This window comes from Callorhinchus milii, unplaced genomic scaffold (genome assembly GCF_018977255.1).
Source record: "Callorhinchus milii isolate IMCB2004 unplaced genomic scaffold, IMCB_Cmil_1.0 Scaffold8, whole genome shotgun sequence".
Taxonomy (NCBI): domain Eukaryota; kingdom Metazoa; phylum Chordata; class Chondrichthyes; order Chimaeriformes; family Callorhinchidae; genus Callorhinchus; species Callorhinchus milii.
Window position 1 is genome coordinate 19771740 of NW_024704749.1, and position 19883 is coordinate 19791622.

At 51.7% G+C, this 19883-nt stretch overlaps 2 protein-coding genes across 2 annotated transcripts; one reads left to right on the forward strand and one right to left on the reverse strand.

Annotated features, from left to right (window-relative positions):
* The first annotated feature begins 1622 nt into the window (after window positions 1-1622).
* Window positions 1623-7515, forward strand: card9 (caspase recruitment domain family, member 9). The gene is made up of 10 exons (XM_007902855.2): window positions 1623-1813; window positions 2944-3081; window positions 3496-3821; window positions 4391-4570; window positions 5155-5298; window positions 5466-5591; window positions 5804-5995; window positions 6349-6393; window positions 6521-6600; window positions 6967-7515. Exons 1-10 carry the CDS (start codon window positions 1624-1626, stop codon window positions 7091-7093), a joined length of 1548 nt encoding a protein of 515 aa, XP_007901046.1. The 5' UTR covers window position 1623; the 3' UTR covers window positions 7094-7515.
* A 151-nt stretch (window positions 7516-7666) lies between these two features.
* On the reverse strand, window positions 7667-18179 carry LOC103184691 (paired mesoderm homeobox protein 2). The gene is made up of 4 exons (XM_042337776.1): window positions 17954-18179; window positions 10284-10462; window positions 9044-9222; window positions 7667-8938 (listed from the first exon to the last, which is right to left on the reverse strand). The coding sequence occupies exons 1-4, from the start codon at window positions 18126-18128 to the stop codon at window positions 8803-8805; spliced, it is 669 nt and encodes a 222-aa protein (XP_042193710.1). The 5' UTR covers window positions 18129-18179; the 3' UTR covers window positions 7667-8802.
* Window positions 18180-19883: the final 1704 nt, after the last annotated feature.

Sequence of the window (19883 nt, forward strand, 5' to 3'; positions counted from 1 at the left end):
ATCAAGTGATCTGCACAATTACCTGTTTCACTTTAACCTTTTGATGACTCGATCATTTTTTTGCCCTCATCTCCCGACAACCTCACTCGGTGTGGTACATAGCACCAGGAGGGAGCTTCCCTCCTGCTCCATTATTAATTCTCCCACAACTTTCACCCCCGGCCTTTTCTCCTTATTCCTAAATATCCCAAGTCTCTGTCTCTCTCTTGGATGCCTCAATGGACTATCTGTGGCGGTCATTAGAAATTAACAGCACAGAAGAAGGCCATTCGTATCATCGTGTCTGCAGTGCGTTTGTGTAAAGGATTTTTCCTTCCCTCCCCTCTGATTGTCTTGGTTCTCATTTTATAACCTTTGCGTCCTGGACTCGAGTGAGGTCACATAGGAAACAGGAACTTTCAGCACAGGTAGCCCCCATTGCTCTTGGTTTCCAAGTTGCATAGAATCCCACTTTCCAGCTCTTTCCCCTCTGACTCTTCACTACAGAGCTTTTCAGCAGCCCCCCGACTGGAGAAATTGCTTCTTTCCTAACCTCTTCTCTAATTCATCACTAACAAGTCGTGAGACTGCATTCCTTGTCGACCAGGTAGATTTCAAGGTAAGATTTAAAGTCGGATAGAGAGGAGGGGGTGAGGCGGAGGTACGGTGGCAGGGAATTGCAATGTTGAGGAGCATTAGTGCTGAAGGCTTGGGGAGTGGAGAGTGGGGGGGGTGGGGGGACGTGCAGCAAGCGACAACGTAAATGATATTTTTATGGTGACTTTCACACCGGTGTGAGCGAGGCAGAGCTGCAGGTGTGGGTCAGGAACACTCAGGAGTGGGCGAGGGGAAGGATCGGGGGTTTGAATCAATGCAGCTGCAGACTGCCCGTCCCCTGTAAAGTCCAGGACATTTGAATAATTCACAATGGAAGGTGTGCAAGCAGGAAGTGCAATATTGTTGTTAAAGGTAAGCAGAAGAGAACCGCTTCCTCTTTCCACAGAGAGCTGCAGGACCGCTCCAGCTTCCCGCACATCCCGGGCTCCGCCACACCGTAAGTGCCTTTCGTTGCTTTCCGCCGTCGTGTGACTTTACCCGTGTATGTGGACCCCCAAGCAAAAAGTCCCACAGCTCAGTGGTTAGAGCACTCGTCTTGCAAGCGAGAGACCTGGGTTCGATTCCCGGCCGGGGCGAGAACGTAGGCAAGTTTCTATACTCCACACGCCTCGATTTACCCAGCATTAAGTAGGGACCCGGTCGCTAGTCGATTGGCGGATCGCTTTTCCAGGGGGTAATAATCCCTCCAAAAAAAGAGAGAAAAAAAATGTCACTCAATCCACGACTGTTTGTGTGGACGCTGCTGTGCGCAATTGGCTGCCGCGTTTCTCCCACAAAATACACCGTCGATCCATTTTAGGCTATATCCTGTGAAGCGCTTTGAGACGTCTCAACGGCGTGATAAGGCGTGATATCAAATGCAAGGATTATTATTATTGGTGAGAGACTAGTAGTGGTCGGTGCGAGACAGTATTTTAATGTGCGGTGTTTCTGATCAATGTAATGACACCCCCTGCTCCGCTTGCCGCCCCGTGTTAAGCTGTAACGAGAGCCGCTCGGGAATCTCTCCGTAGAGACGCTGGTGAGATGTCTGAAAACGAGGATGCTGACGTGGAGGAGCTGTGGACCTCGCTGGAGAGCTACCGTGCCAAGTTGACCTCGCTGATCGAGCCTTGCCGCATCACCGCCTACCTGCGGCAGTGCAAGGTCATCAACCATGAGGACGAGGAGCAGATCTTCAACGACCCAAACCTCGTCATCCGCAGGCGCAAAGTCGGTGGGTGATTTCCCTGCTCCCCAGGCAGTGCTTATTCCCCCCCCACTCCTCTACCTTTACTCCCCCAACACTCAGCTGGCTCAAGCCTTACATACGTTCCTCGCCCCCTTCGCTCTACCCTCAGCGGCCACACTTTCAGCCTCTACGCCCGAGACTCTGGAACTCTCCCCTCAATCCATCCTCCTTGTCCTTGACAGACGCTTTGCCTATCTTCAGATCGCACCTGAACACCTTCCTCTTCGACTGTGCCTACAGTCACCTCCCCCTCCCTCTCCCTGGCTCGGCGTCAGGCTCCACCATTTTAAGCACTAACAGGCACATTGTTAAGGTGCTGTCCTGCGTTGTGTATAATACAAGTAGTTGTCTATGAGAGAGCAGCCTCAGAAATTGGAGCTCCTTCCTCTCCCTCTCCCGCGCCCCCTTCTCCCATCACCATTTAATCCGGTCTGGTCTCTTCACCTACAGATGATGATTAGACCATTCAGCCCCGCAAGCCTGTTCCACCGTGCTATTAAATCATGGCTGATCTGTATCTCATCTCCATTTACCTGCCTTTGCTCCATATTCCTTGATACCCTGATCTAACGAAATATCTCTCGAGCACCTGATCAGAGATTCCCTTTATAGAACAGAAATGTCATGCTGGTGATTTGCTTCACATGATCCATTAGTTTAATTCCAGTTGCTCGCACTTCTCCATCCACTCGCCCCAAACCACCCACCTTTCACAATCCTCCTTTGAGAACTTCTGTAATTCCCTATTACAAGAATGTCTAGACAGTGGGTGTGGCTTCAGGGCAAACCAGTGTGTTTTTTCACTGGGTAATTAACCGCGGGCACAGGGTTACCAGGAAGGTGGTTGAGGCCAGGACATGGGATTTGTTTAAGAAACCTTAATGGGTAGTTGGTTGAATGGGGATTCTGGAAGGATTTGGGCTGAGTGCTCCGAGATGGCACCCCGTATGAAGGGCGACCAAAGAGACGTAATACCATTACAATGTCTAATAGGTCTTAAAGAAATTATGATAATTATTAATAATTATTATTCAAATAAATGGTAGCATGACTTTTTGTTGGATGTGGACGAAAGGTTGGCGTTTCTCTCTCTCCCTCTCTGTGTTGCGTTGCAGGAGTGCTGTTGGATATCCTGCAGAGGACCGGGAAGAAGGGATACATTGCTTTCCTGGAGAGTCTGGAGCTGTACTACCCTGAGCTGTACAAGAGAATCACCGGCCAGGACCCGACACGCACCTTCTCCGTCATTCTCGGTACAGGACAACAACCAACACTTGCATTTTACACCGTTTTTGTTTATTATGTTGGAGTAATCTTGTTGTTGTTGGAGTGTAATCCTGAGGAGGGGGGGCTGGGGGGAGGGAGGCTTTGGGACTGGGTAGATGGGATCCCCCCAATGTCTTGGGTTCTGTGGCTTCCCACCCTCCAGAGGCTCGAGTTTAAAATCCCCTTCCTCACTTTTAAAGCCCTCCACTGTCTCCCTCCTCCTTACCTCTGCGACGAACTAAGATCACACCAACCTGACCTGCTCCACATCCCCGGCCTTGCCAGGCCCACCTTCGAAGAGTCGAACACGTAAACCGCTTACTGCGCTACAGGATTCTAGCGCCAACCCTAACGAACGGCACAAAATGGGAGTCTGTCTGTCTGTTTGTTTGTCTGTTCAGATGCAGGCGGGGAGTCCAGCCTGACCCAGCTGCTGATGGCCGAGGTGCAGAAACAGCAGCAGGTGGTGCTGCAGGAGAAGAAGAAAGTCAACGAGCTGAACAGGCAGGTGGTCAGCAGGGACGAGCTGATCAAACAGCTCCAGGTGAAGGCCAACGAGCTGCTCAAACACCAGCAGAGAGTGCGCAGACTGAAGGAGGAGAGCGACAAGTCCTGCGAGGAGCTCAAGAGGTGCAAAGAGGAGAACTACAAGTGGGCCAAGGACTTCGCAACGCTGAGCGAAGAGAAGAATTCGGTGCTGATGAAGAACCGAGACCTGCAGCTGGAGGTGAGGTGGAGGGGAGCTTAGTGGTGAGAGCGCTTGTCTCACCAGCGAGAGGACCCAGGTTCGATTCCCCGGCAGGTTTAGGCAAGTTTCCTTACTCCACGCGCCTCTGTTTAAAAGTAACTGTTAACTGTCTAGCGGTAAGCAGGAACCTGGTTGTTAGTCGATTGGTGGATCGCTTTACAGGGGTAAAAAAACAGTGCTGTAATAATAATAATTTGGTCACTCAATCCATGACTGTTTGTGGGACACTGCTGTGCGCAATTAGCTGCCGCGTGCCACGCTTAAAATATACAGCCAAGTCACTTTACAGTATATCCTGTGAAGCGCTTTGAGACGTCTCAACAGCGTGATATGGCGCTGTATTAAATGCAAGGATTATTGTGTTATTATATTGGGGTGTAGTGGCTGAAAGTGCGGCCACCGATGGTGGAACAGTGGGCAGGAAAGACAAACAGGAGACTTATGTGGCTTTGAGGATCAACCTGGTGGTCCACCAAATCCTGGGAGGAGAACTTCCTAAAGATACGTTGTGCGAGTGTGTGTGTGTGTGTGTGTCTCTATGCTTGCAGGTCGAGCGGCTGAAACACAACCTGATGTTGGCCGAGGATGGCTATAAAATGGAGCGGACACACACCATGAAACTCAAACACGCCATGGAGCAGCAGCCACGGCAGGAGCTGATCTGGGACGTGCAGCGGGAGAACGACCTGCTGAAGGCCCACATCCAGGAGCTGGAGAATACCGTCCAGGTACCTAACGGGGTGAGGGTGAGGGTGAGGGGGTGTCTCTGAATCGAGATCAAGAGCAGGAACTCGAGCAGATTTTCCTCACCCTCTGGAACACAGGAGGAATCGAGGCTCAGGAGTAGCACAGACTCCAGAACTCAGGACTTTCCGTGACTCACTTCTGCTCTGGGCACCAGAGCCACAGGGGAAACCGAAACATTTAACAGCTCGCAGTCCCCGTTCTACCCGTTTCTCTTCTGACGGTTGTGGATTACGGAGCCTGAAACACAGAGTGAGGAAAATCACCCAGAGTTCCTGCTCCTGATTCCTATTCAGAGACCACCTCCCCCCACCCACCCTCTCCCTCCCCACCCTCTCCTCCCTCCACCCCCACCTGCTGGGAAATGCATGTATGTGTGTTGACAATGTTGACCCCTTTAGTTGCCTGGCCACACATGTGTATGTGCGCATATATGTGTGTAGTGCGTGTGTGTGTGTGCAGGCAGACTGTCAGCATGTGTGATCCCGTTGGGTGGGTGTTGATTATCTGGTGCTGTACCCCCATCACGTGGGCTCTGATCTGTGTCCGTTTCTATCTCCTTCGCAAGGTGGACAAATTGGATAAGAATAAGATGTACATCCAGATCCTGGAGGCAGACCGGCGGCTGGCCCTGGAGGAGCACCAGGGGCTGGTCAACAACATCTACAGTCTCCGCAAGGAGCTGCGGCAAGCGGAGGAGCTGCGGGACCAGGTACATGGCACCAGACCCATTCCCCGGTGTCCTGGCTATGGGACGTGATAATGTGTGTGTCTGGCAGTGCTGAAGGTGCTGTTTGTGTGTGTGTGTGTGTGTGAGTGTAGGGCAGCGCTGCGGGTGTGGGAGGGAAGGATGTGATGAGCTGTGTGTGTGTCTGGCAGTACCTGGAGGAGAAGGAGGTGTTCGAGCTGCAGTGTACCACACTGAGGAAGGATTCGAAGATGTACAAGGATCGGATTGAAGCAATTCTTCATCAGATGGAGGAAGTAGGGACAGAGAGAGACCAGGTGATGTACGGCTGTAATCTTTAAACTGAGTGAGTTTAACCCTGCCTCTAGCCCATGCTGTCACTAACCTGGGAGTGTGGGCGTACAGTTTAGAGGGAGCTCTACTCTGCCTCTCACCTGTGCTGTCACTGACCTGTCTGGATGCTCGTTCTGTTGAGACTCTGGTTTTCAAATGTAACATGTTGTTGTTGTTGCTGCTGTGGTTGGCGCAGGCACTGCAGGGGAGGGAGGAACTGCTCGGGCAGTACTCACAGAGCCTGCGGGAGAAGGACGAGTACCGCAAGCTGCTGCGGGAGCTGGGCGAGCGCTGTGACGAGCTGCACATCCAGCTCTTCAGGAAGGAGGAGCAGCTACTCAGTCTGCAGAACCGCGTCAAGCAAAGCCAAAGTGCCTCCCCCACCGCGGTACGTACCAGCGCCTATAGCCCCCGGCGCCCAGCCTGGTCCACCCCAGGCTGTGGGGATCTGGGTGACGCTGCGGGGGTGGAGGGGGTGAAGCACAAGGAGACTTGTGCTGGGAGATGGTTCCACGCGGCCAGCAGTTGTGGCTGACGCTGATCTCAGTTCCACGGATCGGGGTGGGGTGGGGGAATCACTAAAGTACCTAGTGCTCCCCCACACCCATTGGAAGGTCCTATGTTTGCGTGTGTGTGTGTTGTCATGGTGACTGTGAGTGGCTGCCACACATCTCTCTGACCATTTATGTGTAAAAACTTGGATCACTGATGAGTGACGCTGATCTTCACATTTCATTGTAGACTTCGGATTTGGAGGAGTCAGCCTCGCCTTGTGACGCACAGAATGTAAGTCTCTTTCACTCTCTCTCTCTCTCTCTGCAGTCTGTGTTGGGATGGGGATGGGGCGGTGGGTAATGAAGCACAAGGAGATTTGAGTGTATTTTCCTAATTTGTTGTTTTTGTGTATTTTCAGCTCGGGGCAGCCGCGGAGAATGCAGCTGAGAAGAAGAATGTGAAACAGCGAATGCCGAAGATCTTCAAAGACTATCGAAGGTTTGTGTGGAATCTTTTTGAACTTTGTGAAGAATCGATTATATTTGTTCCGAAACCGAGCGAGCGACGTAAACCCAGCCTCTTTCACAAAGAGCACAGCTCGCCAGTGAGCTCCAGTGCCTGGCTGTGAATGCCAGTGCCTGCCAGTGCTGACCTGTGAATGCCAGTGCTCACCTGTGAATGCCAGTGCTCACCAGACCGGGATCTTGGCATGGTTTTACCCTTCCTAGTCCAGACTCAGGCCGATTGTTGCCAATTCCAAGTGAGAAGCTAACTCAGTTATACCCCAGGGGGTACCTGGGATGGTGGGGGGTAAAGGTTTGTGTTGTGTATCCAGTTTGAGCATTCTCTTGCTTGTGTGTACAGGAAGCGAGCGATCCGGCTGAACAAACGGAGAGTGCATCACCTCAGCGAGAGGTGTGAGAACACCACAGGCAGCGATAACACAGACACTGACTTCTCCGAAGGAGATGGGAGAAGCAACGTGCAGTGAAGGGGCTCCAGCCCAGAGACTCAGCACACTGTGTTCACTGTAACTGCCCCAGCCAATGCCCAGTGTGCTCAGTGCAGTGAACATGTCTTTAATTCAGTATCCTGGCAACAAGACGGAGTCAGGAGCTTTACTCTGTACCTGAGCCATATTGTCACTGATCTGGGAGGGAGACTGGTGCTGTGGTGGGTGAGCATTGTGAGGTTGTGTGTTGGGAACACTTGTCACTATAAACCGGATCTGAATTTTTAAAAAGAATTACATTTGCCAGCTCCCTTTCAGGACGGCTGAAAGCACTTGACTGTGGTGTAGTGACTTGTGTGTTTTGTAGGCAAGCGCAGCCACCACATTACGCACAGCAGTACCCCAGATTTAACTGAATTAAATGATTGCGTGAAAACGTAAGTAAATTTGAAGTTTGACAACGTGGTGAGTTTGAGTAACAGTTTGTCTGGAGCCTGGGTTAGTATCTGAGGTGTACTGTTCTTCTCGATCCACTGCCCTACTCGCCTCACCATCTGCGGTCAAGACTTCAGCCTGCCTGCCCTCCCGCAGCACCCACTCAGATAAAATATGTAGTTTTCGTTCATTTATTAGACAAATATTTTTTGCTTTACAAAAAAAACTTTTCAAAACCATTTATGCAAACCCTACCCCCCCCACACCACCACCCACCCCAGACTGTGACAGGGAACCCACAGGAAGGAGGGTTTGTACAACAGACAAACGGAGGGTGAGGTTGTGACCAGCTGCTCACAGTCACTGGGGACTAAGCCCGGTTTGCGAGGGGAGCAGAGGTGGAGGGTGGTTTCAGAGTAGGAGTGAAAGAGGCAACGGTTCAATTTGAAGTCTCGCCAGGGAAGAGAAGGTAGAGGGAGGCGAGGACGGCAAGTGTTGAGGTGCTGGTGAGTGCGGAGACGCAGGGAGGAGTCTAGCTTCACTGCTGGATGCAAAACCTACTGTAATTCAGCACAAAATTGTCCCTTTCACACAAGGATGTTGGAAACAACAGTGGGGCTCTCCCGAGGTGAGTAAGGCACTTGTTCCACAGTGGACGAGAGTGAGTTATTCCATTTTAGAGTGAAGAGGAGGGAGTGAGGTGAGGCCTTGTTTGCTCAGTGTCTCCACATAGCTCTGACGACTGTTCCTGCCTGATCAGTGTCCCTTGCAACAAGATTTTGTTCCTTACGAATAATTCTTCCATGTGAAAAGTTCTGGCCTCTACCTTACAGCTGTTATGGTTGCTGCTGGTGAGATCTCCTCACTGACTGTGTCTACACAGCTGCAGTGTCTAACCCTGGGGAAAGGGCTGGCAGGGGCTTGATGCCAGGACATTGTGCTGCAGCCCCTCACCCAGAGCAGGAGACGAGGGAAATGGTGAGGCTGAAAAGTCTTGTGTGCTCTGCAATCCACACAGTGATCAGGTTCACATCACACCTAATTCCCCCCACCTCCCCCCACTTGTCCTGAGGTCAATCCAGGGCAGAATTCAGCCTCGGGGGTCGAGCCTCGTCAATGACAGTTGATGTGGAACAGGGTGGCTGTGTCCTGAGTATTGAGCCAGACACAATCACATTACATCCCATAGGGAGGTTTAAGTGGATGTGTACTGAGAAGAGTGATGGCAATGGAGACAGCTGACTTTCCTCTCTCAGGGTCAGTCTCTCCTCCTTCTGGGACAGGATGCCCTGACTGTTCCCAGCTGCTGCGGGTCAGTTGATGGTGGGGACCTGACTGTGCTGGAGGCTGAATTCTTTGGCTTTCAGTCGGAGGCTGGCGATGCTGTTGGCCATGCTCAGCCCATGTGTGGCCACACTCGTCGCGGGGGAAGAATAAGAAGGTGCTGAACTGTGGGGAACATACACACAGCGTTACACACATACACACAGCGACTACAGAAATTGCTCTGTCCGGTGCCCTCCCAGTTCAGTGTGTGTGGAGGGGGTTGTTTACCTGTACGGGGTGACTGTGTTCCACGGGAGGTACTCGGTGCTGAGCGACGAGGGTCGAGGTGCCATGGGCTGCTCCACGCTGGTGTCTGTATTGTAGGATTTGAGCAGTGAGGCCGTCCTGCTGGCGAGCATTGCACGCTCGTTCCTCCGAAATTTGGCTCTTCGATTTTGAAACCACACCTACACCAGAGGAGATGCAACACAACACCACATTTGTAAAGCGCCTTTCACGTCGGGAGAACGTCCCACGGCGCTGGAGAACGTCCCAAAGTGCTGAGACTGTGTGTGTGTGTGTCTGGGACACTCAAACACACACACACAGCTGCCTTTCTCGCCAAACACAACCCTGCAGATATTTAATTACGCCCAAGGCTTTGCTCAACATCTCAAAATGAATGAACAGACGCCTCATTGTAACCCTGGGTGCCAGCAGCTCCAGGGACATTGCTTCCTCAGGCCACCTCCTTTGGACATTTTCACTGCGAGGATAAACCAAACAGATATTACAGTACTAAAGATACTCCGATAATTAGGGTCTATTGTACTAGTAAAGTGGCCTGTTGCAGGATGGACAATAAGGCTTATATGGGAATAAAGGTTTGTTAGAGCGAGAGATTGAGCAAAGGTAGCTATACAGAATGAACGAGTTTGTCTTCTCTTTGTCTGCGTCTTTCTACTTTTCTTTCCCTCATTTCCTGTCTGCATTCCCTCTCTGCTTATCCCTTCTCCCTGTGGTTTGTTCTCGCTGTCTATCTCATTCCTTCATCATGTCTTTTGCGCTCTGTCTGTTTGTCTCCTTGTGTGTATGCGTGTTTCCGTGTATATCTGTCTTTCTCTCTCGGTCCTTGTCTTTGTGTATGTCTCTGTGTATTTGTGTGTGTGTGTGTCTCTCTCTCTCTCCCAATTCCTGCAGATCCTCAGTGACCAGCCTCAACCCTCCTGAGTAGGGAAACAAGGCCACCATTTGGTCGGGTAAGTTTTAAAGGTCCTGTATAACTATTGGGAAAGAGACGGGAGTTTGTCATCTGAAGGATGGCACCTCTGACAATGCAGTGCTCTCCCCAGCACTGCGCTGGAGTGTCGGTCTGGATTGTGTGTTCAAAGTCCTGACTTGGGACTTAAAACCATCTGACTCAGAAGCAAGAGCTTGGTTGGCTCCTGAAGTTCTGGATCTGGCTGTGTAATGAGGCTGAAGTGGGGGTGACCTGGATAGTGCTGAGCTGGGATTAGGGTTCACTGACCTGGACTCTGGCCTCACTAAGGCTGACTCTCCGTGCGAGGTCCTCTCTGACGAAGGCGTCTGGATAGTGCGTCCTCTCAAAGATGCGCTCAAGAGCCTGTAGCTGGCTGCTGTTAAAGGTGGTCCTGTTCCTGCGCTGCTTCTTCCTGTGTTTGTGGAGGGTCTCCTGCACACTGGCTCCTGAGGGGAACACACCCATTAGTCACACACAGCTACACACAGCATGGCAAGGGCCGATTGCTATTGTGCTCATCATGTAAGAGAGATCAGTCCTGAAAAGGGTCAGGCACAGGACAGCTTAAGGTAAAGCTCCCTCTACACTGTCTGTCCAAAGGTCAGTGACAGCACAGGTTAGAGACTCTGTGAAGCTCCCTCTACACTGTCCGTCCACACTCCCGGGGCAGTGACAGCATGGGTTAGAGTAAAGCCACACATGCATGCAAGGCTGAAGCTGCTGTGGGAGCAGGTGGGGAATGATGACTGAAAGTGCAGTCATAGAGGTAGGTCTTGAGATGTGTCTTGAACGAGGAGACAGGGGACGAAATAGCAGAGACAAACGTGGGAAAGGCTCGAGAGGCTCCAGCTCGGGAGTCAGGTAACGAAAAACATGAACAAGTAGCCGTAAAATGAGCAATCCCTGAGTTTACGAGGCTTTGGGAGGTCAAGGTGTTTATTAGTGCTTGGTAGCTGTTTATTGATTGTTAAACACACTGGACGTTACTGTTGTCGGATTACAGATTTCATTAACTTAATTCCACATCTGTTAGCATTTTCACCCACTCCTGCCAGCCCCCACTCCCTGCTCCAGACCCACTCCCAGCCAGTGAAGCTCGAGCATCTGCCACAGGAACAGCGCACACAGACGCCTAAAGTGTGTGGAGGAAGTGAGAATCGGAACCTGCCTAGTGTCGGCCTGGCTCGGTTGGTCACACTCTCCCGACTCGAGTCGGAAGGTTGCCAGAACTTTTGAGCTCACAATCCAGGTTGCTTTACAGTGCAGTGCTGGGGGAGCACTCGTCTGCCTGTTCGCGTGGATGATAAAGATTCCAGGGTACTATTAGAAAAGAGAAGGGAGTTTCCTCTTGGAGACCTGGCCGATAATCCCCCCCGATAAAATTGGTCACTCACTTCATGAAGCTGCTCAGCAAGTCAGTCAAAAGGCTTTACTCTCGAAACGTTTCATGGAATCATCCACCTGAACGGGCAGACGAGACCTTGTAAACTCTCGATGTATTTGATAATGAAACGCTCCCCCGGCACTGTGCTCAGCCTAGACTCTGAGTTAAAGTCCTGTCATGGAGTTCAGGAACAACAACAATTTACATGTGTATTGTGCCTTTCATGTCTGGAGGACGTCCCAAGGCGCTGCAGTTTTGTGCGCTGAGCCCAAACTCATTTCACAGCCTAACAGCCAAGAGAGAGAGAGGAGGCTTTTAGGTCAGCAAATAACCCTATTTCCCATTGCATTGTACGTGCCAACATCGAATGTAAATTGGGTTTGGATCGCCTCACTGACATTGTTTTAGACTGGACACATTTTGGCGTCAATACATTTCTTCAAACAGTAAGAGTTAAAAACACAGGGCTGCAGCGAGAGCAGCCAGTGACTTGAAAGAACTCTGTTAAAAGTTCCATCAAAGGAGTTCCCGAAGCTTTGATGTGTGAGTTTCCTTTCCTGGTCGGTCTCTGAGCTGCTGCTGGCCACTCGGGGACCGTTCTGTGCTGTAGCTCCCTGGCCCACCGCCAACTGTCTCTTTGTTTAGATCAGCTCATCCACGTCAACGAGGAAAGAGAATTTCAGACCTAAAAGCACATCAGGGGATGTGGGCCACAGCTCCCAAATAGGCTGCTATTCCCTTCTCCTGGATTACTCGGGGAAAGAGACATTTATTCACTTACAGCAAGCCTCCAAAAATAACTCGTATTTTTTTAACTAACTTGTATCTTTTTAGCTGGAACTGAACCTTGAATGAGAGGCTCATCATTGTCAGCTTCACCACCTTGGACCATTAAACCATTCTGGGCGTCTCCTCCCACACCCACCCTACTGTGGCCACCCACACACAGCCATGGAGTGAGTGACCAATTTTAACTGTCGGGAGAGAGCAATTCCTTGCTCTTTTTGAATAATGTCACTGGATCTTTAACATCCACCTGAACAGGCAAGCAGGATCTCGGTATAATGTCTCATGCGAAGGATGACGCCCCCATCAATGTCGTGCACCCCCATCCCTGCAGTAGAGTGCCAGCCTAGACTGTGTGAGTTCAACAGGGCCAACTGCAACGTAAACAAATAGTCGCTTAAAAGTTGGATGTGAATCTTTTAAAATTGCATTTCATGAAGGTTTCCACGCTAGCCTGGTGATCATACAGCAGGTTATAAGTTGCTTTCTGGTGTGAACACGTGAACACAGTCACAGAGAGGCGCTCGTTTCTGATCACTGTAAAAAGGGCAAGCTTAGGGTCTGACACACCTCATCACACTGAAATGCCTCAAAGCACTTTGCAGGACTTACCGTCAGGGGTAGTGGGTGGGTGTGGGTAGACCAACAGGCCTGGTGTGTAATGAATGTGAGCAGAGATCAGGGGAGTTAAAAGCTTGGTTAGGAGCCTGGTTCTTTCCAATCACTTACTGGTCAAGCGAACTGCCTCAGAGCGAACTGAGCGACAAATTGATTTGTCACTGGTCGTGTTCAGACTGAATGTGTGTGGATGTATCTGGGGGTCGCTGTAGCGTGAGTTACTGAAGGAGTCTGTTTTATGTGAAATGCACTACATAACTGTAGTAAGTTGTTGTTGATCATGTACCCTGCTGTTTGCAGAGAATTACCAGGCTCACTGCGCATTGTTTGAGCGGCTTCAAGGGGTTAATGGACTGATCAGTGCTGGAGGGTCATTCACTGCTAATAACCAGCTCAGTAGCATAAGAGTTAACTCCCCACAGCTTCCCTCCCCCACCCTTCCAGGCTGAGCGAGGGAGGGTCAGTGTGTGAGATGCCTGCCTCCTCCCTCTGCTGAGCTGATTAGGAAGCAGGAAGGCCGAGTGGGCTGACATGTGTTGCAATGTTTTGCGTGTGAAGGGCTGGTGAGACTGATTCACTGAGCTCCCGCTCGGCGCCTCAGCACATATGGTGCGGGGACTCACTCCGGCGCCTGACTAACCCACAGCAACGAGAGCGAGACCACTCCACTGACACAGCCTCAAATGCTGAGCAAACAGCCAGAAAAATGTGTTTCTGGTTACCCGCCGGCAATCAGGCACAGACTGACAACTACTCATTCACTGTTACCGGCATTGTTTCATGTAATAGACCAGTCGTAAACTCAATTAAACTCAATTTAAACTAAAAACGCAGATTGTTTTGAAACATCCGAACATTTTGTGTTAATTCAATTGAACAACTCGGTTTTTCAGTCTCCTCTAGGCGTCAGGGACTGTCGCAATTCAGCGCTGGTGGACAGCTCCACAGCTATAATAATAATAATAATCCTTGCATTTGATATCAATCACATCATTGAGATGCCTCAAAGCTTCACAGCATATATTGTAAAGTGAATGGACTACACATTTTGTGGCCGAAACGCGGCAGCCAATTCCGCACAGCAGTGTCCCACAACCAGATTGAGTGACCATTTTTTTGTGTGAAGAGCTTTGAGACGTCTCAATGATATGATAAGGCGCTATATCAAATGCAAGGATTATTTACACGGCACCTAATGTGCCGCTCACACATTAAATGTACAACGATCGGGCAGTGTTTTGGAATCACCGTACACAGCCAAACAACAGCAGCCAGACTGAGATTTCCTGGCAAATGATCAGATGTAACGCAGGATGTTTACTGAACTGACAGTGAGGGAATGACCAGGTTGAAAGGAGTAAGAGGTGCCATGGACTGTCCCCTCTGGGGATGTCCCACGCTTGGCTCAGTAACAGGATTAAACTTCAGCTCTCCTCCCGTTCCTCACCAAAACAGCCTTCCTTCACCTCCGCCACATTGTCTGCCTCAGCCAAATAACGGCAAAAACCTTCGCACAGTGTTTGTGACCTCCCAGCTGGGAGGTTTAAATGCTGTACAAGAAACGACAGTAAAAATTAAATTCAGAATAAGAGGCCTCTATTTCCCCCCTTCCCCCCCCTCTCTCTCCCCGCTGATAACATAATAATATTGCTTTGTAAATAATACAAAGTTTTTTTTTGCATGTTATCTCCTGTATTTTGAAAGTCACTATATTAGTCCAGCACATCTTTCACTGCACTGGTGCCCACGAGGAGGAGAAGGAAGAGTAACTCTTCCATTAGCTCTTGGTGAGGGTGGGGGGGGGGTGATTTTTTTTGTGTGTGTATAAATCATTCACAGGTCCAACGAGTTCTCCCCCCCCCTATTTTTTGCCAAGTATACCTTGTACAGGATGACCGAAAAATTGTGATATCTACCCTATTTCTAAAAAAAAACATAATTTATTCCAGACGTATTAGACGTTGTAATGGTAATCACAACTTTTTGGTCACCCTGTATATATTGCTATCCCCACGCCCTGATCAATAATTTCCTGGTTAATTTAATTCCCCAGACCCTGGAAGGAGTGGGGGGGGGACAAAATGAGGAGAGGAGTTGGGCAGCAGGGTTTTACTGTACAGTCAAAACAATTTTTAGATTTCATGCAGATAAAGGCCAACAATGGATGGAAATTCCACAGATGAGAAATACAAAACCACAGGAAGCGCTGGTGTTAAGTTAGACGTTACGGTACTTGCCTGTTTTGAAATTCCAGCGATTATACATTTTGCACTGTGTTCTCGATGAATGAGAATTTGTTTTTCTGGATTTGCGAGAACACACGTTTGGAAGAGAATACAGATTCGGGGAATTTAGAAAACAAAATGCTTAGGTCCCAAATTAATTCAGGAGAAACTGAGGTGCAATCGACAGGTCAGTGGCTGAGAGGGAGGCAAGGAGGGAGATTCTGTACGAGTGTGTATAATGACACTTCCAGGTGTAAATCGCCTCTGTGCACAGTGAGAATCAGACTGCAATAAACTATGATTTTTAAAGAAAATTAAAGCAGTTAGGACGTGACAGCTGATTTCTGCCTACGACCCCGGTTTATGATATAATGTGAAACACAAAGGCGTGCGTGTCCCTTCCAACAGTGACGTGAATTGCAGCCGGCTCCAAACTAACTGCTCTCCTGGGCAGTGAGGAGAACTGAAGCTGTTATAAAGGTTAGAAAGTTTCTACGTTAAGTTTATATGGGGAGAAAGTTTATATGGAGACGAGTGCAAGTCTTATGGTGGTAGTCACCTGCTGCCGAATGAGCCTGACTACAGTCATGTGGTCTCACATTGTAGATTACAAAGATTTCAATAAATATTTTGATCTATGTTTGTGCTTGAATCTGTTTAGATTCAGACTGAAGTTCCAAAATATACTCCAGGTGCATGTTGATGTGTTTCTTGGACAAACAACGCTCCAGTGGTTTGGGAAGGAATGGTTTGCAACAAGAAGATAGAAAGGTTTTTCTAAAATACAAACTCCTGGAAATTAGAAGCATTTAGGGTCAGGAGATAGACCTGGGAAGAAATCCTGTGGGACATTGACTGGGTACCTACCCCTGCATGATTATTTCATACAAAATGTGATTATTAATAATAATACCTTACTCCACACGCCTCTGTTTACGTAGCAGTAAGCAGTCGATTGTCAGATTGCTTTCTAGAGGTAATAATCCCTTAATCTCTCACTCATTCCATTACTGTGTGGAACACTGCTGTGCGAAATTGGCCACACAATACACAGTCGATTCACTTTATAATATATCCTGTTGAAATATCTCAACCACGTGATCAGGCGCTATATCCAAATGCAAGAATTATTATTATTATAATTGTAAGCGGTGTCTCCTTGTAACTGAACTGGCTCCGCAGTGACATGCTTGGCAACGGAAAGTCAGAATCGAGCCAGCCCTCTGTGATGGTCTCCAGTCCGGTTCCTGAGCCAGGCGGATCCACAGTATTCCAGGGCACAGCTGATGACAGCGCAGCCCATCCTGGCTCATCGGCAGGATCCGGAAGGGCAGAACCAGTCACCGGGGAAAGGAGTCATCCCACTCAGCTCCTGCTAACCCTGCGAGCCAAAACCCTCAACGGGTAGGGTGGTCCTAGCCGGACAAACAGCAAGAAACCTTGCTAGATAGCGATATCAATATGAAGCTGCCCGGGTTTTGGCTGAAGACGCCAGCAGTTACGCCAACGCACACTCTGAGGTCCCCAAGCCTTGGCTTTGCCAACCCGCGCTTATACCTTCCGGAATTAGATAAGCAGGATACGTCCCTCCAGGGAAAGAGAGAGAGAGAGAGAGCATCCATTCCAACAATCTATCGCTGGGATTTCCGTGTAGGGATACTCTCCCGTCCCCTCCCGTCACTCCCCCACCCACTGCGTGTCAGACATCTGGTTGACCAAAAATTATAATCGTTGTAATTATTTAGTACAAACTGCAAAGACTCTGTTATGAACCGTGATATTGGCGTAAGGCACAACGACAGATATTGCTACAGTGTGCAGTCGGGATTCCCAGGTACAGGTTCGCAGTGTGTCCCGAACGAGGCCGTCGGTACCCAAAGTTCATCTGATTTCTCAGTCCCCATCACCGGCAGAAGCCACAGTCACCCCACAACACAGGGACACCCCCCCCTCCCATCACTCACAGCCCCCCGCGTCACTCCCATCGCTCACAGCCCCCTCCCCGTCACTCCCCCTCCTCACAGCCCCTCCCCTCACTTCCCCATCACTCACAGCCCCCTCCCCGTCACTCCCCCTCCCCTCACAGCCCCCTCCCCTCACTTCCCCATCACTCACAGCCCCCTCCCCGTCACTCCCATCACTCACAGCCCCCTCCCCGTCACTCCCCCTCCTCACAGCCCCTCCCCGTCACTCCCCATCACTCACAGCCCCCTCCCCGTCACTCCCCCTCCCCTCACAGCCCCCTCCCCATCACTCCCATCGCTCACAGCCCCCTGCTCACTCCCCCATCACTCCCCCCATCACTCACAGCCCCTCCCCGTCACTCCCCCTCCCCTCACAGCCCCCTCCCCATCACTCCCATCGCTCACAGCCCCCTCTGCTCACTCCCCCCATCACTCCCCCATCACTCACAGCCCCCTCCCCGTCACTCCCCTCCCCTCACAGCCCCCTCCCCATCACTCCCATCGCTCACAGCCCCCTCCCCATCACTCCCATCGCTCACAGCCCCCTCCGCTCACTCCCCCCATCACTCCCCCCATCACTCACAGCCCCCTCCCCGTCACTCCCCTCCCTCACAGCCCCTCCCCATCACTCCCATCGCTCACAGCCCCCTCCGCTCACTCCCCCCTCACTCCCCCATCACTCACAGCCCCCTCCCCGTCACTCCCCCTCCCCTCACAGCCCCCTCCCCATCACTCCCATCGCTCACAGCCCCCTCCCCGTCACTCCCATCGCTCACAGCCCCTCCCCATCACTCCCCCATCACTCCCCCATCACTCACAGCCCCTTCCCCGTCAGTCCCCCTCCCCTCACAGCCCCCTCCCCATCACTCCCCCCTCACTCCCCCCATCACTCCCCCCATCACTCCCCCCATCACTCCCAGCCCCCTCTCCCCCACACACTCCCCCCCCCCCATCACTCACCGTCCTGCGGAGCCTTCCCGCTGCCGCTGGTCAGTGCCGACAGGTCCCGGGGGTCTCCGGTTTGGCCGCCGGACGGCCGCCCCCCGCTCCTGCCCAGCAGCTGACTGACCGAGAAGGGGGCGGGAGGGGGGTCCGGCGGCGCGGCCCCGGGGCGGACAGAGCCCGACTTCTCCATCAGCTGCCCCGGCCTCCCGCTCCCACTGCCACTGCCACTGCCACTGCCACTGCCACTGCCAGGCACACCATCAGCCCCCACCCCGGCATCCACAGCCCCCACCCCCACCCCCACAGCACCCACAGCCCCCACAGCCCCCACCCCCACCGCCCCCACCCCCCCAGCCCCCACAGCCCCCACACACACCCCCACACACACACCCACACAACACCGCACCCCCACACACACAGCACTGCACCCCCACAGCACCCACCCCCACAGCCCCCACACACAGCACCGCACCCCCACAGCACCCACCCCCACAGCCCCCACACACAGCACTGCACCCCCACAGCACCCACCCCCACAGCCCCCGGACACCCACACACACACAGCACCGCACCCCCACACACACAGCACTGCACCCCCACAGCACCCACCCCCACAGCCCCCAGACACAGCACAGCACCCCCACAGCACCCACCCCCACAGCCCCCACACACAGCACCGCACCCCCACAGCACCCACCCCCACAGCCCCCACAGCCCCCACACACACACTCACACAACACCGCACCCCCACACACACACAGCACTGCACCCCACAGGCCCTACACACCCCCACACACACACTCACACACACTCACAGCCCGAGCACAGTCCCAGACCCTCCTGACAGCCCGGGGGTGGGGGGTGGGGGGTGGGGGTGGGGGGTGTTGCCGCTCGGGTTCCCTCCTGACTGACGTACACACAGCACAGCACAGCTCTCACAAGTTTTATATAAAACTTCCCCCAAACCGCAGTTACACACAGTCTCCGCTGCCCCCGGTCCCCCCCTCACACACAGCCCCGGGGGGGGGGGGGGGAGGGAGGGGGGAGACACCTTCTGCGATGAGAGAGAGAGAGAAAAATATCCCCCCCTCTCCCCCCCCCACTGCTCCCCCCCATCCCGAGAGCGACTGTGAGTCCCCATCAACTTTATGTCCACTTTGCAAAAGTTCCCCCACTACTCAAACCATAACTGGGATCAACTTATTACTTATTAATCAAATACATAACTTATTAATCAAACAAATAAAAATAAATCATATTTATATTTAATGCATTGGATTCCCCCCCACACCCCCCCACACCCCCACCCACACCCCCCTCTCTCCCGGAAAGGTTTTCCAAAATTAATAATCCCTCCAAAACCCCAAACAACAATAAAGTGGTCATTTTCGATCCCCCACTCTTTGTGGGGACGTCGCTGCCCGCAATCGGCCGCCGCGTTCGCCCACGAATATACACACAGTCGATTCACTTTACAGTGTGTCCTGTCCTGTGAAGCGCTTCGGGACGTCCTCCCGACGTGAAAAGCGCTCTTATCAAAATGCGAGGATTATTATTGTTATTATAAAACTAAAGAGAAACTTTTGCGTACTTGTGAAAAAAAAACCCCCACGAAGCCCCCCCCGTTGACAAATATTTGGGGAGTCCGGCCGCGTATTGGTTCGGACGCTCGCCTCGCAAGCAAGAGGACCTGTGTTCGATTCCCGGACGGGGCGAAGCGTTAGGCAAGTTTCCTTACTCCGCAGAGCCCGGCTCTGTTTACCCGGCAGTAGGCAGGAACCCGGTGAGTCAATTGGCGGATTGCTTTTCGGGCGGTAATAATCCCTTCGAAACATAATTTTTTAAAAAATAATTATTTGGTCACTCGATCCGCGACTGTTTGCGGGGCGCTGCTGTTCGCAATTGGCTGCCGGGTTTTGCCCACAACGTATACGCACTCTTTACG